Source organism: Leuresthes tenuis, unplaced genomic scaffold, assembly GCF_036924035.1.
Source record: "Leuresthes tenuis unplaced genomic scaffold, fLeuTen1.0.hap1 SCAF_6, whole genome shotgun sequence".
NCBI lineage: Eukaryota > Metazoa > Chordata > Actinopteri > Atheriniformes > Atherinopsidae > Leuresthes > Leuresthes tenuis.
The window spans coordinates 13,607,963-13,625,645 of record NW_027325360.1 but is presented as its reverse complement, the minus strand read 5'-3'; the positions used below and the strand labels follow the sequence as shown (position 1 = coordinate 13,625,645).

Here is a 17,683-nt window from a genome sequence, read left to right as displayed (position 1 = left end):
GGATCTTAGGACAAGGCCAAGTCGACAAATGAGCAATAGTAAGTGAAGCATTTCAGTGAGGCCAGAGGAGCCTGCTGCCTGACAGCTCTCTGCCATGAATTGTTGCATTGTATAACTTGGCCTAGTATAGCCTCTGGAATTCATAGACGCGCACACACACATATAAACTTCTGGCTGAATGTTTCTGAATGTTTGCAATAAGAAAAAAGGAAAATTTGGTGCCCAGTACTTTGCAGATTTTTGTTACATTTTAGTAATCCCTCTCATAAAAACAGCTCTTTCTCATATTTATGTGCTCTGTGCAGTGTTTTTGTTTTACTTTTGTTGGACTCTGTGGCCTTTTTATCTGTTCCAGTCATAAGTCAGAGAAAATAGATAACTCATCTTTCAAAGCTCTGTCGAAGCTTGTCAGTCTGGAAGTTGTGCCTGAGGAGACACGTTGTTGCTCAGTACGTTTCAGTGTAGGCATGTCATTAAGAATACTGCAATAGAATATTTTGGCTTACTATTTCTTGACATGCAGCCCACACTAATGACTACTTTGATAGTAAAGTGTTATTGATAAGATTACATGAGATTAAACCAGATTAGAGATAATCACATAAGTGAGAGTCTTGTGTTCTTTTGCTTCTCGACTACATCAGTGCTGTGGAAATTACTGGCAGAAACATAACCTCCACGTTAGGGGTTGTTGGCTGCCCAGCAAACTTGCAGAGACATAGCTGTAAATAGCCAAGGGTGTGGACTAAAGGTTTGGCCTATATTTAGAGGTAGGCTTTAACTTGTAGAACTCGTCCGCCAGCACCATCTTGTTGACCAAGAAGAGGTTGTCCCTGTTTTTCTGGGGTATTTTTGTAGAATATTGTCTTTTTTTTTGTTGCTGTATGTAAACAGGCTGGCCGAGAGGCTGCATTTTGCTGAATGAGGACACCTAAAAACCAGACTTACTGTCACTTATTTTTGGGGGAATTGACATGGTATGGTATTTGAAAAGCTAACATAATCACAATATTTGCTCATAGCAATACATCAACAGACTCAAATTAATGTGGAAGATGTTGCTGAGAGCGTAAAGTCAGGAGAGGATTGTCATGCAAGTCGGCATGTTTGCTTAGTTTACAGGTACAGCAGGTTTGGACTCTGTCCTGGTTACTCCAGAGCTTTCACGCAGTTTTACCGAAGTCACTCCCGTTCATTCTTAGAGGTTGTTGTATTGTACGTAATGCAAACCTTTGCCTAGCCGGAGTTTTAGAGAGCTCTATAAAGCATTTAGCTTCAGAGGAGCTCCATAATTTTCTGCATTACCTTGACTGTATGCTGACTCGTCTCCCAGACTGTGTTGCAGAATAACATCCTCACTGAATGATGTTGCCAGCGCCATGTTGGACTGTAGGGATGGTGTAGTGTGTCAATAATTTCCTTTCCACAAACTAATTGGAATTGTGGCCAAATAGTTCAAACTTTCTTTCATCATATCAGAAGATTGTGCTTGTCTTTATTTCGTTTTGATGGACTGAATGATGAAATGACAAAAATGAATGTTGGTTCCCTGTGCGACCTAGACCCTTCATGCAAGATTATTCCTATTCTTAGACAACACAGTGGACTGGTGGTTAGCACTGTTTCGAAAGTCATCTCGGACCTTTCTGTATTGAGTTTTCTCCATGTCTGCATGTATTTTTTACAGGTACTTCATCTTGTTCCCACTATACAAAGACATGCATGGTTATTTGTCTCTTTTTACTCTGTATTATCCCTGAGATGGACACGCAATCTCTCAAGGTTGTACCCTACCTCTTGACCTATGAGAGCTCCAGTTTGCTTAATCTCATGCAAGTTGTAGAAGTCATCTCAAATTGCACTGCTAGAATTAGGATGTTGCTAATGTAATAACAAAGAATAATTAATCATTGAACAATTATGTAGATTTAATATTTCTTTAATTTTCCATATATTGACAAAACACTTCAAAAAAGCTCCTTTTGCTTTGTCAATGTGAAATTTGATTACTTTGATAAATGGATACAATTTAGATTAAATTGGTTGAATTAGAACTAGATAAATGAATTTTATTCAGATATGAAATGTGGATAAGTTGACAATGGGAAAACTTTTTATTGTCTGCTATTTCATTCAATGATAGTAAATGAAAAAAAAAAAGTTGTAACATGATGTGTGTGCACACAAATTCAAATGAAAGATACACTCACACTGCCCTCATAGATCAACTTTCAAATCCTGCAGAGGTAGTCTGGCATGATAATTAATTATGCCCCTGTCTCGTGTTCGGTTTCATGTACACCAGCTGAAAATAAATGGCAGCCACAGTTTGTGCTCACAGGGCAGCTATAAAGAAAGAGAGAAAAGGAGTGGAGTGGGAGAAGGAGAAGGAGGGTTTTTCACATGAGCCTGTCATCATGCAGTTCAACTGATAATTATAATCACAGCGTCTCTGTCCTGCTCTCATCCCCCCCACTGTCCCTCTCTAGCATCATGATGGCCGTCTCACTCTCCTCCTCCAATCTCCTGCTCCTACTCATGATTTCCTCGCTCGATTGGCTGTCCTCTCCAGGATCTGGATTTCTCATTGACCAGCATCACATGAGTTCATCAGGTGAGTTACTGATTCTATTCCGTTTTTTTTGTCAAGTCAAACAGGCAAGGGAAAGGCCATGATGTGAGACAAATTGTTCCTCAGACAGTTCATCAGACTCTCTACGTGCACCCCATCAAATATTAACAATTTCAGATTCAAGTTGTGCGCTCAACATGCTGTTGACACTTGTTATCACATCTTATGTCAGACATCAGTTGCAGAATGCTGTGTTTGCTCGGATACATGTGGAAACGTTCTCTGCTGAGCAAACGCTGCACTTTCCTGATTTGGCTTGTCAATCTGGGGATCGATAGAGCTAGAGTAAACAAATGGCTGGGGCTTCGCTGTCAAAGTCCAGGGACAGAAGGATGCAGGATGTTCAGCCAGCTAATCCAGTTGTCACTGACCATTTGAAATAATTAGGTGAAAGAATGCTGTGGCTTAGAATACACGCCAGATTCTTATATAATTTCTTTACCACTTGAAATCCCGAAAGTCGAAACGATTGCAGAGCTATTAAAGGACAATTATTTTAAAATGAACCATAATCTGTGTCTTATAATGTCATTTCTCCAACCGTTGCACATAACTGACTGAAAAACTGTGGTCTGACATCTTTCTCTTCTGGTTGAAGCAATTGCAGCTGGAATTTGATGAACATTTCAAAAACGACATACACAGCCAGGGAAAGTCCAGTTTATTGAAAGTCTACTTTTGCGAGCACAGCTACTCTCACAGCCAAAGAGCGGCAAAGAATATATCGCTTCTGTTGGCGACTTTGTCAAAAGGTGTGTGTTCCTCTGTCAGAGGAAGGTGTTGCTTTGTGCTATGGTGTCTGCATTCCTTGTGTTTTATAATGGTTACTCTTGAAATGTTGATAAGCAATCATTTAGTGTTCAGATGAGTCATACGCTGATATATCAGCCTAACATCAGTATCAGCTCACATTCAGCACTGTGCCTACATCACAAATAGGATAGCAAAAAATGGCAGTGGCCAATATTTATCGTGTGTGTAAATAAAAAACAAAGACAATCAGTATTGGTTATTGGCAAAATTGTTCTCTTTGACATCAGTGTTGGTGTCAGCCCAGGATGTCGTCTTTGGTGCATCAATAGTTCAGACCTTTAATTTAGATAAGACTGTCTCTTGTTAAACTATATAAACTGCAAGTAATATATCTAGTTGAACAAAACTTAACCAGTTTCTTTTCATCAGATTGACATGATGGGAAATCAAGCCGCGATTTAAGATTCAAGCATTTTTGGTTGTGGTGTTGACTTCATGTAGAAAGAAGAGGAGTTAGCCACTTATCTGATGGCCAGGGCTAGATACGCAGAACAGTCAGGAAACAGTGCGTCTGTTTTTTGACTGGGAGATAACCTGAAACTATCATGAAAATAGTTTACAGAACGTCATCAGGGAAGAATGCTAGATGCATTGGGCTGAAAACACATGAAAGACTTTACTATAGTGCATGCACAGCCCCTTAGAATTCATCTCACTAAATACATTAAAATACGCTACCCTTATCATCACATTTGCATTAGAATAATACCAATGAAACTATCTAACAACAGAAAAGAAGTTGTTCTTGAATGTACATTTTTGCAGGTAACTGTTCTGCAAGTGCGTTCTTAGGTGCATCTTCTCATTTTCTTTTAAGGGTTGAGGCCGTCAGCATTAGACCTTCCGGGCCTTTCTCTTGGCAGACTTTTTGTTTGCTGAGAGGGCACATTTCCAGAGTGGAAAGCAGGTTACCTGGAGAAACAGTGGGGGAATTTTGGCTGGGTGATATAGGCTCTGTTTAAATCCCTATATCTTCACATGCACTCACCACATATAGATTTGGACAAGTTTTGTTTTTTTATCGTTTTACTGAAACGTATTCCAATTATAGTTATATAATGGACATGGACATAATGTGGAAACTCTCAGCTTTCATTTGAGGATATCCACATTCAAATTGGATGAGGGGTAACGGAGTTTCAGCGTGTTTATGGACCTAACTGTAAATGATTTTTCATTATCTTCCGTTTTGCAGTGTTAACATCCTTCTGGTGTTCCCTTTCAAAGGTGCCTGGGCACATCATGTCCACAAGGTTATCAGAAACTTTGGCGTGCCTTAAATGTTGTTCAAGTTATTAATAGTGCACTTGTCGACACAAGACAATTTATTTACATCCTTTGCTTTTTTTCGGCTTAATCTTCCACAGCCGATGGACTCTGATGCAGCTGACATTGAATAATTTGCAGTGAGTGGGGTCAGAAAAATAATATGCATGTCTTTATGTGGGGAAAAAGTCACGTTTTAATTTACATATTAATTAGCACAATGCTCCTCTGATCGCAGGCTAGTGCTGGTGGAAGTAAGCAGACTCATTTTCTTCTTCTGTGATTTTGCAATGTTTTCATCCTCAGACCGGACAGCAGTACTTTACAAGCTTACTCCTTTTTTCTTTGTGTCGGTTTAGTGAAAAACAGCTGTAGACATACCGCTGGATTCCACTGAAGAATGCCAGCTCATCTTGTCTTTTTCTGCCAAGTTAAAAGCATGCCGTAGGCGGCCGTGGCTCAGCTGGTAGAGTGGTCGGCTGAATGTACAGCGCTTTGTGGAACCTAGACAAGGCTTCTAAGGTGCTATATGAGTGTGGAGCAGTTACCTTAGTTTTTCTGTTTCCTAGGAGGCACTCACAGGAGCATTGTGCCTTTAAACAACACTGTCTTGACTGATTAAACTGACAGATTGACAAAAATCATGTCTGAAGATTGTTTTCCCTTTCAGTTGCGTAATTAGCAGCTTTCTGAAAATGCAACAAACTCAGAATGCTGACATCACAGCTTCAGCAGATGGTTGAATTCTAAATGTAAAAAAAAAAAGAAGAAAAGGAGCAGATTGGGTTTAATGTTCCTACAAGATGCATTCAGACCAAACAGTTCAAGAGGTTCTTTTATGGCAGCTCCCTGGTGTATCTTTCTGCTGATCCATCAAATCCATCAAGACTTGTAACAGACTTGCTGAATAACTTTTGGTATTTGGTATTTTGGGATGAGATGAGCAGAATTAATCACAGTTGATCAGCAGCCGGATATGTTGTGCTTGTATAACTCGTAATAAAAAGAAAAGAGAACACGGTGTTCTTTATTGATTCTTTGAACGTAATACGAAGAAATCATTGAAAACCTTCAGAGTAGGTAAGGCTAGACTTGAAGGTTTTGATTTGTGTAAGTTTTAACGGAATGGAAATTTCTCACACAGAGTTATAAAAGATTGAATTCTCTGAAAATTGAGTTTAAAGCTATGGATTGTAGAATATTCTTACCGGAGAGCACTATCTATTGGTAAGAACCTTTCTCATAAAGATAACACCCCAAAACTTACCTAGTACATTTCCTGCCAGACACTTAATATTTCTTTGTGTGTCAGAAATTCTTTTAAAGAAATTTGTTTCTCTGCCAAGTTGAGAGCTGGAGCCAAGGAACGCGGTCATTGCAGTTCATATGTAAGTTTGTTGGGAAAATTACAAGTACGCTCTACTGAGGTGAATATGTGATAATGTGACAAGCTAAGAGTAACGGCAGAGGAAGAACCCATTTAACTTCGGTCCAGAATAGGATCGCTTTCATTAAGATTGTGAAATATGACATCGGCCTTAACGGAAGAAGTATTCTTTGAATGCTTTTCTTGTTTGAGCTTGTAAATGAGCAGCCTGGTCTCACCACAAAACATGAAGTATCTGTCTGCTTGTCAAATAGATAGTAGTTTCACAATCCATGGTTGTGAATTGTGAGATGTTATCATCTCCCTACGCTGTTGTTTTCTGTCAGGCAGCATTCACATGAAATGACACGACGTGACGTATGGATACCAAAATGTGTAAGCCATTGCCATTTTGGATGTTTGGAACTCAAACATTTTCTTTTTATCATTACATGTAGATCTAACCGTACACAAACCTCTTAGGCAGTAAAAAACTTAAATCTGTAATTTGTTCATTCGTTTAAACTTTAGCGTAACAGAGGCAAGTATAAAGAGATTATTTTCAGCATCTTCGCTGGCCAATAGATTTTAAATTTGATGCCACCAACTCACATTGGGAGAGAGGCAAAGAAAGACAGAAATGTTTATAGAATATAAAAGTAAATGGCTCTGGAAGGTTCTAAAATCAGCAGCTTAACAGGTGAGCATGTCAGGATTAGGTAGAAAAGGTGCATCCGCCAAAGGTTTAGTCTTTCGAAGCAAGGATAGGTGCCAAAATCTCTCATAGAATCGTCAGTAAGTTAATGTGTGTAACATTTGAGCCCTCAGTTGTCACAGTGTGAGAAACTATCATACCACCGTGATCAATAAAGCCACACGGGTCCAGAAGTACTTTGGAAAGCAATTTTCACTTAACACACTCCGGTTCTGCATCCGCTACCTAACTGTGTGGGCACAAGCTCACCTCAAATGAACAGGAAGGCAGTGGACACATGTTCTGTGGTCAGATCAAGCCACATTTCAACTGCAATCTGGCTCTATGTGCCAAAGATGAGGAAGAATGCAAACGCTAGCATTTGTCATGGTACGGGGGTGCATCAGTGCTCGTGGTATGGACGATTTATATGTGTGAAGGTACCATTGGTGCAGAGATTAATATTGGAATTTTAGGGAGATATGCTGCTTACAAGTCGACTTATTTTCCCAGGAAGTAAGTGATTCTTTCTGCGGGACAACGCCGGATCTCATTTCACAATTTACAACTGCTTGGCTTCATAGACGCAGTGTGTGTGCCTTAACTGGCCTTCCTGCAGTCCAGATCTGTCTCGTCTTTAAAATTTACGGAGCATTATCAGAAGCAGAATTAGTAGACAACAACCGTGGACTGTTGAGCAGCTGAAATCTTACTTATACTCACCAAGCATGAACACGAATTCTTCTTGCAAAAGTCCCAGCAGTTTGTATCCTTAGTTCCCGAATGATTAAAAAGTGTAATTAAAAGGTGTCGCAAAATGATGAACTCTCCTCTCCCAACTTTTTTATTTTTTCTGAGTGCATTACTGGCAAATTTGTTTTTATTTTATGCTGAACATAATGTATTTTGCGTACTTGATACATATATATATATATATATATATAGAGAGAGAGAGAGAGAGAGAGAGAGAGAGAGAGAGAGAGAGAGAGAGAGAGAGAGAGAGAGAGAGAGAGAGAGAGAGAGAGAGAGAGAGAGAGAGAGAGAGAGATAGATAGATAGATAGATAGATAGATAGATAGATAGAAAAGTACAAAGACTGTTGAAACATATCTGGCAGGACAAGTCTCAAACCTGCACCCTCTTTGACTGACAGTGTTCAGAGCATCTGTGGTTTGCAACGTTTCCATGATAGATCAAGGCCTTTAGTATCTCACCCGGATTCCACTAAAACTTCCAGTGTCAAACGGATCGATGTGCCAGCACTGTGCTGACCAACGCAGCTTTGCCCTGAGGCTTTTGGCTTTTTATCACACCCCTACAAGAATAACATCAAATGTAGCATCCGTAGGTTTCTGTCACCTTTCTGATGAGCTGCGAGGTGAACCGCTGGCAACTGGGTGATTCAAGCAATCAAACATTGCGACTTCCCTACTTTCTTTGAGTCTTGAAATGGTTTCCAGAGGGAACAGCGGCCATGCAGCCGTGGTCTTCCTCAACAACCATTAAAGCATTTGCAAACAAGGCGGTCGGTGATAGCAAGAGCAAACACACACAGCCTGAGCCTTTCTCAAGCTTACTGCTGTACAAACTCCAATCCTGGCACCAACTTTATCCACTTGGATTTAGCGCTGAAAATACTCAAATACCAAAATAACTCTCAACATTGCGCTTTTTGTCTTGCTTTAAAAAAAAAAATAGATAAATAGGTAAAGCGTATCTGTTCCACTCAGTCACCTAAAAGAGCTTACTGGGATGTTGTGTCTCTGTAGCAGTTGTATGTCTGTTGTCATGCTAGCCACATAACAAGCCCAGAGTATATGTTTAGAGGTGCTTCTATATAGTTAAAGGCTTACCAGAGTGATTATAGGCAATGTTTGATTCTATGTGTCCTCAGACACACTCTCTTTCTTTAACCTTCCCTGAGTGTCTTGTCTGGGTGTCTCTGGAGGACTCACTGCTCAAGCTCATAGATTGATCTCGTCGAACAAGGCTGTGTTCTTGGCCACAGAGGTGGTAACTAGTGGAAACCATGCAGAGGTTTGGTGTGCCTAGCCTGAACACACAGTCTTCAATTACATCTGCTTCAAAGACTAGAAATGGGTGTGAGCAGCAAAGTTTGGACTTGCTGCGGGATATAGTGCCTGAAATCAAAAACAAAGTTAGGAACATGAAAAACAAAGAGGCAGAAATGCATACTGTCGATGGTGGGAGTTGGAGGGAATTCACAGTTGATGAAGTGCTGACTGTAGGAAGGATTCCTGAGGCCCTTGTGCACATTTTCACCAATCTGACAGCAACTGAAAACTCACTTCTGAAAATACTTTAAAAAACAATCACAAATCAGGGACAGGTGTTACGTTTCCTTCAGCATTTCTTGAAGCATGTTTGGAACCAAATAGTTAAAATTAACTTCCTCAATTTCGCAAAAAAAAGGTCTTGAAGCCTGCTTGAGCGCCTTTTTCGAGATGAGAGTTGATGCACATGTGGGTGGATGGAATCACATCAGCTCTAGAATATTATAAAAGATCAACACTTGTATAACTCCTTTTTAACACATCTTTCATCCATTCATATAGACGCTCATACACCACAGCCATGTGCCCATATGGGGTTCGGTGTCTTGCCAAAGGATATTTCATCACTTGGATACATGCTGGACTTTACCAGCTGAGCTGTCACATCTTTTTCACATAAATGATCACTCAAGGAATCAGACAAAGGATTCGAACATTCACTGACAGGATAGGTTAATCATAACGAACAGAATTCCCCAATATCTCTCTCCATTTTTCTCTTGTATATGGCAACCGGTTTGTTCGTGTCTTCTTCCTCGAAAACTTCAAAAATGAGATAATGCTCTTCTGTGATTAGTAGAAAACTACTTTCACAACATTAATTCTTGGTAGTCTACAGGTAGACTTTGTAACAGAATTCAGGGGTTTAATTCTACAGGAGTCTGTAGATGCTCAGGAGATAAATCATTTGCTTAACAACTGTGACTTTAAGAGGTATTGATACTTAGATCTGCCTCTCAAAAAGGGGGGGGGGGGGTCAGGTTATTAGTTCAATATATTTTTCTTAATATTCTCCAAAAAACTGAATGGACTGATTGATTTGGCCATTTCTTAAACATTTTAAGAACATTTGAATAACTCAGAATAATCGCACTCATTATATATGACTACGTAATGATTCATAATGATTTTGTTGTCATATTTCAGTGATAGATATTATATTTCTACATACACTGTACTCAAAATGCTTTAACCAGGTGAGAGCAGAGGCAGCCTTGTGAGATTGTTGCTCTTTTTCTTTTTATGACTGTCAACTAGATTACACAAAAGCTACCTGGCAGAACTCCATGAAACGCGGTAAACAAGCGGAGGACAGACGAAGAGGAATCTGTGGAATAAGTAAGGGTTGGTTTCAACAATGAACAGTACTGTTGCTGAGGAAATATGTCAGGGTTTAAACTCTTGACTTTCGGCTGACATTAGATGAATTGTAGAGGGTTCATGAATAATCTAGTTTGAGTGCCTCTTTTAACAAACAACATGTCATTTTGACTCATTTCTGAACCATGGATCTCACACCTGGGTGTGAGGCCACACAGTCAGTAACTAAGTTTAAGATGCTTTGTCCCATCTGATGAAGTGCCCAATGTATGTGGCAAGTATATCAAAATAAGACACTATAGAATAAAATGTATATGTATAAAAAGGGTTTCTGTCCAGATGGCTACTCCTGACACCCCCTGCTCATATACATTAGCTCTCACTTTGGCATAATGTCACATAACAATGAGCTTTGTGTGAGCTTTGATGGCATTAGAAGAGATTAGTGTCATTAGTGCAAGCTTATGAATCACTGAGACCTGAATAAGTGGACTGTACCGTTGTACTGTTAAACAGACCATGCATGAGTTTGACCTCAAGACTGGGAACAGGCTCTGGAATCACGTGGATCAGACGCAGCAGCAACTCGACGTCCTGTAGTCTTGTTTCATTATACTGGCAGGAAAAGCCAGGATGCATTCAAGGAATTAAACAATGGCACTTTGAAAGTCTTTGCCTGCTTTTGTTTCAAAGGTGTAAGTTTAGTGCATTTGTGTGCGTCTGTGCACCTCTGTGCACAGCTCCGTGTGCTTGTTGTCAGTTATTTATATCGCCTGTTTACATTTCACTGTTCGGATCATGTTGCAATCCCTCTTCCACCCTTTTCTGTCACACTTGCCCTAATTGAAGATCCAACTTGCTCATTCAAGCTTTCTTCGTCTTATTATCTGTTCTTCCAAATAGCTCAGCATATTTGTGAGTGAAGTAAATGAAGGCTCATTTGTTAATTTCCCCTTCATCCAGTGCATGTTCCTGATGAAAGTTAATCGACAAATGCGCTGTAACCCGTCTTTCATTCTGTTTCGCGCTGTGTATGGGCTGTGGTGCTGGGATAATGTAGGACTTGGCATGTGTAGACTGACAGGCACTTTACTCTTAGCACAGTGTCGATTTGTGCTTCCAATTTCTCCATCTGGTTTGTTAAATACAGATACACACACACACACACACACACACACACACAGACAGACTGAAGGTGCTGCTGTATGCAAACAACAAGCGATGCGGTGGCAGTCTAAAGTCGATGCTGAGCAGCAGCACCAAATAGGTCAGAAGTTTACATAAATATTTGAAGCCTGAAATCAAGACCAATGAAGCAAACACGAAGCATGAAAAACAGCGACACGCTGACATAGTGGAATGGTAAATGTCGTTAGCATCTTCTATGTGTTTGATATCGTGTTAGCTTTTAGCAGGCATTGACTGACACTGGTTTGTTTTCAGACCTTTCACTGTGCTTATGCAAGCTCTTGCTCTTTGGAGACTCACTTGGTGCTTGACGCTTCTGCTTTCTTTTATCATTATTGGACAGTGTTTGGCTTCTGAATTTACGATGTACAAATTCTAGCTTACTCAGCACACTTTGAATCTCAGATTTTAAGGGAGTGCACATCTCCCTGTCAAAAGAAGAATGTGAAAATACCTTTTCCAAAGAAACTTTATGCATTTGGGAGTCAGACTGTTTTGTGTCAGGTATTTTGGGGGAAAATAAACCCTGAAAAAAAATATGCTCAAGTCAGAGTCTGTGATTTTTCATATTGTGCCAACTAGTCATGTTTCTTGACGAACGTTTACTTTCACTGTGGCAAATAATTATTCATATACAGTGATTGTATGTCGAATTGGGCTACATACATTCAATTTTAACTCCACTCCACTGTGAAACCTTTTAAGAAGATCCGGTTTTGGTTGCATTGCAAGATATATACAGTACCCTGCAACAGCAAATTAGATTTTCATTTCCAGAGGGGAAATGAAAGCTGAAAATGGATTTGCTCCTCTGATTTTAATTTCTGCACATCACCGTTTAATTGTTGTTTTTGTTATATTGCGACAAATTTGGAACCTCATGCTTGCTCTCGTTTATTGCTCCTCATGATCAACACATGATCCTCACTTGTTCCGACGTTTTCCACCTGTTTTTCTCTCCCTCCTCCACTTTCCCTCACATCCCCGGCTCTCCTTTTAGCAGCCATTCGAAGCATGACAAACTATCACCATTACCTTAATCAGGCAAATGAGCTGGAAAGGCTGGTAATTCATAACGTCATGGGCCTAATTTGGCTTCTCACAGTCGAGCATTTCATAATGAGGTAACTGATAAGTCCTGGTCACACCTTTGTCATCACCTTTTTACTCCTCTTTCCCAACTGAGCACTTGATTTAGGCTTTTTTTGTGGGTCTCAAATGCTAACTGCTGAAGCTGACACGGGGGGTTGGTAGATGGTTTCCTAGCTCCTCTACATCGCCTGCTGAAGGCAGGATGTGAATCTAAGAGGTGTTTATCAGTTTCAGCTGCACACAAAGCCCACACAGACAGCTAGATACATATGGACAGAGAGGCCGAGAGAGCACACTCACACTCAAACACACACACCAACCAGGTTTTATGTGCGTGTCAGTTTTCTTTCTCCAGCTGAAGGCTTTCAGCTGCAGATCATCTAATGGCTACCAGCAGATACAGGCACGGCTTAGCTTTCCATCACTGAAACAGTGACAGTCATATATTACTAAATGTGGAAACAGTAACTATAGCACTGGCAAAAGCAAACAAACAAAAAAATAAGAAAGGGAAAAGGAATTAAAAGCTTTGGCATCATAAGTAATCAACATGTGTCTGTCGAAACATTCCCTACTTTTGGGCTAGTTGCCGTTTGAATGACTACTAAAAGATTTTCTCTTTAGATATCTCACTAAGCTCTAATATATAAAGGAAGAATAGTTAGTAAAGCAATGAGAAAGAGAGGCACTGGAATTTACAGAAAACAAGTCTCTCCAGGTGTCACCAGGCGAACTTTCACCTCTGACATACTTTAGATTTGACTAACTTCCAGCTGAGCTGAAAAATGCAAACAGGATTTTTTTTTTAAAAAAAGACTACCTTTTGACCTTTAAGCCGCAGGGTAAGTTTTAAAACAGTATGTTCCTGTCTGTTTGGCACAAAGTCTTCTCCACCCTGACTAAAAAAGCAGCTGTATTACTGAAGTCACACAAAAGCTTCCCTTTTCATTAGAATGTTCATTATGATAGTTGCGGAAAACGAGGATAGCATCCACATGTTGAAGCACCACATGAGAAACTTTATGGGAAGTTTCATAAAGTTTTACATTAAGTTTCTCAGGCAAACTTTGATTCGGTCGTCTGATCCTGAAGTTGCGAGTGTAATACAAAGATTTTTTTCCCCCTCTTTGTTTCATATGACCTGTCGTTTCAGCTCTAAGTCCTCCTTTGCAGTCGGTGCCTGCAAAAAGCTCTTTGATGGTGGCAGCTGGAATTTGTAGGGTGGGGGAGGGTGGCTGATTGAAATAGCAAGCCTTTAGGAACCATGACATTGTGCAGAAGATGAAGGGAGCTAAGGTGGAAAAGCACAACTGTGTAGGAATGGCGTGAATTATGAGGTTGCACTGGCATTCATTTGAAAGAAAGAAAAGTAATCAAAGTGATGGTGTATATTCTGTGGTAATAAATCATTAGCGTGTGCAGTGTGACCCGCCTTGGTGTTTTAATATGGTGACCGTGTATTGACGTGTGTTAACTAAGGTCACACATTACATAGGTGTGTGTTTTTGTGTGAAGCATGTTTGCACTGTGCACATGCTGACAGAATGCAAACAAGTTTTTTTTTTTTTAATTAGACTTATGGACTTTAGCATGTCTATGTGGAGGTAATAAACTTAAAAACAATTTGGAGATACTCTCTGCTCTAGTTTATCTTTAATTTGTAGCTATGATCTGGGTCTGTGTTTGATTTAGAGTGCAGCCAGCAGAGAAATGAAAGAAGGTGTGGGGGGAGGGGGCAGAAATCAATGACACCTTCATTTGATTATTGATGGTTGCACTAAACTGTGGAACTCTGCGCTCTGGCAGTAGTGGGGTGGGGACAGGTGATTGTTGATAAGGAGCGATGGATTGCCAAAGGAAAGATTTAAAGGGCTGAGTCAGGACCCCAAGGTCTCTGTGGATAGATCTAAAGGTTGGTGATTGAAATTTGATGCAACCCCAGACTCATTTGTGCTTGCGCAGAGAGTCATAGTTAGCACGAGTAAACAAACCCAGCTACTTAGTCTTATCATCTGTCAGCAAGTGTTACACCTGCTGCCTAAGTCACGGCTTTTATCAGATACAGGTGGGCATAACTTCCATCACTTTAAAGGTCTTTTTTTTTCCAGTGACTGTGGGTGTTTTATCAAAGGTTCTGGAGATAACATCATCTTTGCCATTTTCTCATTTATGGTTTATTGTTAATAGCTTTTTAGTCTGGTTTTGTAACTATTTAGAGTACAAAAAGGCACTTGGTAAAGTGACTAACGACCTGTTGAGAGCAGATAGAGGTGGTACCTCGATTTTAGATCTTTTAGTTTTTTTTTTTGATACTGTCAGTCACACAATCCTCCTTCATTGTTCTGGATCCTGGGCTGAAACGAAAGACTTGGCTCTTAGTTTATTACTCTCATACTTCTCCATCAGAGAGTTTTCTGTCACTCTGAATGCCTTTACTTCCCGAATGGCTCAGCTGAGTTTTGGGGCATGCGCCAGGAGTAAGTCCGAGTCCCCCATCTGTTTTCTTGTTGCATGGTTCTAATTCAAGAGCATCATGTATAATACCATTTGCAAACCGAGCGCTCAGCTGTACGGTCCTATAAAACCTACAAATCCCAGCAGCCTTGCAAATTACCACAGCTTGTCTTTTCTGACACGGTATCTTAGATGGCCCAGAAGTTTTTTTAATTTTACTGACCATAAGTCCGAGGTCATTATGTTTGGTCCCCCAAATTCTTTCAATATTGTTGGTTGAAATTCTGTCAGTCTTTCAAATATTACAACCAAGGTGACTTGGAATCTATGAGTGATCTTTGATTCTAACCACAGTTTTGATGACTGTGTCAAAATGTTTTTTTACAGTCAAATCTTAAGAGTAATCTTAAGAAATAGCTTGTGTTTTTTTTCCACTGCTTTCATAAACATTAAACATACTTTGTTTGAATTTATATGCAGGTATCAATGAGGACTCCCTCTGTTGTCTCCACTTGGTTTAAAATTCAGCTGGACTCGTTGCTGGGACTGAAAAGCACAAACACATCATCTCTTTGCTTGCCTTCCCGCACTGGCTCCGTGTTAGAATTTGTATTTGTTTAAAAATCTCACAGATCACCTTCAAAGCCCGAGATGGCCTTGCCCTATAATACATCTAAGACTTATTTGTCTTCCTATCTGTCTTTCAGGTCCACGTGAACCTCATTTCACAGAATGCATGTCAAGGGACCAGGTGACATTCAGCTGTTGGTGGAATCCGGGCACCTTTCACAACCTGTCTGCACCCGGAGCACTCAGAGCCTTCTACCTTAAGAAAGACAGAGTGTAATTTCAGCTCTTCGTTATGTGCATATTTGTTGAACCTAATGAGGACCTTCATTTCACAATGAATTTTCTCTTTTTCTTCTCGTTCAGCTCTCCCACCGTCGAATGGAAGGAATGTCCTGAGTATATCCATTCAAACAGGGAGTGCTTCTTTGACGCAAACCACACAGCCATTTGGATCCCCTACTGCGTGCAGCTTCGTACCCAGAACAACGTAACATATTTCAATGAAGATGACTGTTTCACTGTGGAGAATATTGGTTAGTATGAGGTTTATGCACATATTTGCACTTTATAATCATGTCTAAAGGTCTTTTTACACAGTGATTGCACTTTTTAGCACAAAAGGAGGCTTCGGTCTATAAGAAAAGTCTCTTAGCACCTCATTGGTATACTTACACACAACTAGCCGCACAAAGTCTTACGATCAGCTGAGTGACGACTGAGTTGTAGGTTAGAGTGGTGTGTTCTGCCATCCTGACTCTCCTTTACGCACACAGACCTCGCAGCCCTCTTATTACCTTTGCCGGTGGTTCAGAGGCATATCAGATCAACTTCAGCTGCACATTCAGCCTCGCTACTTTCACACATGACACCAATGTGCAATGAAGGCATATTAGTCCTGCCTTGAAACACATTTGAGCAAGGAAACCCTTTGGTCACTTTTAAACAGGACCAGGGATAATAACTGGGATCATTTGATGATGCTCAAAGAAATATAAAGAAATATAAGACAAATCTTGCGAGTGGATTGTAGATTCCAAACTACTGCCCAAATAGCCATAACCAGCATCTCTAGCCAAATCAACTAACAAGCAGAATGCTTGATATAAAGCAAAGTTCCAAAACCCCTACATTTCCATCACAGGATCAGCAGGTAACTTTTCCAGATGTCATTGTCAAAGTATCAAAGCATCTACAGAAATCGCAGATTTTGCCTGCACAGGAGGCATGCCAGGAAAAAAAAAGCCTCTGCCCTAAAAGAGCAAACTCCTGTTTTCCCAGTCGGTGAACATAATGGGGAAAGAAGAGAGGTCTTAGAATAATGTGCTCTGGACAGACAAATCAAAAGCAGTTGTTTGGCTTGAGTGATTGTAGACACCCTTAGCTGATATCTGACAGTCTTTATCTGAGTCTTAACATTTGATAACTCACTTTGCTGTTTTACTAGTGCCGCCACCAGGCCAAATTTGCATTTATAACCAAGAAGTAGCAGCTAGTAATAAATACTTTTCACTGAATTTGTAGCCTTGAAATTTTTAATGAGTTGTGATAGTTTGTTCTTACATCCACTTTAGGCCTAAATGTTAATACTGTCTGTCTATCTTTAATGATTGTGAACATGTGTGTTGTGGGTTACACTGCACATCACTGTGATATCAGTTTCACACCAGAGTACTGAGAGCTAATTCACTAAGTCAAATGGAGAAAATAGCTGTATTTGTTCATTCTGTTCAAACTTGAACTTTTGCCTTTTTCCTCACAGTTCGTCCTGACCCACCCGTGTCCTTAAACTGGACTGTGCTGAATGTAAGCCCCTCGGGACTAAGTTACGATGTCATGGTCAGCTGGGAGCACCCTCCCTCCGCAGACGTCAGGGTGGGCTGGATGCGCATTGAGTATGAAATCCAGTACAGAGAGAAAAATGCCACAAACTGGGAAGCAGTGAGTCCCGACTCCAAACACTTTCTTTTAGAGAAGTGCACACACTTACTTTTGCTTTATGGTTGTTAAAACCTGCTTTAAACTGCACAAAATGGATCTTTGCAAATGCATAAACTTACATAAACAACAGCAGCCATGCATCATCTTAAATAAATTGTGGGTAGTTCATACTGGCAAAGTGTCAGTTTTCCTTTCCCCGCCCCGTGAACTCTTGTGGCTGAAATGCAATGTAGCTTTGTTGGCAAGGCTGTGGAAGCCGGAGCAAGGCCCTCTGA

General features: G+C 40.3%; 1 protein-coding gene across 1 annotated transcript in view; it reads left to right on the top strand.

Moving 5' to 3' along the window:
• The window catches only part of ghra (growth hormone receptor a), a 31,359-nt gene that overhangs the window by 6,004 nt on the left and 7,672 nt on the right, over nucleotides 1–17,683 (top strand). The window contains 4 exon segments of the mRNA XM_072387728.1: nucleotides 2,490–2,614; nucleotides 15,608–15,743; nucleotides 15,834–16,003; nucleotides 17,230–17,408. Of these exon segments, the coding sequence (XP_072243829.1) occupies nucleotides 2,494–2,614; nucleotides 15,608–15,743; nucleotides 15,834–16,003; nucleotides 17,230–17,408 (606 nt within the window). The 5' untranslated portion in view covers nucleotides 2,490–2,493.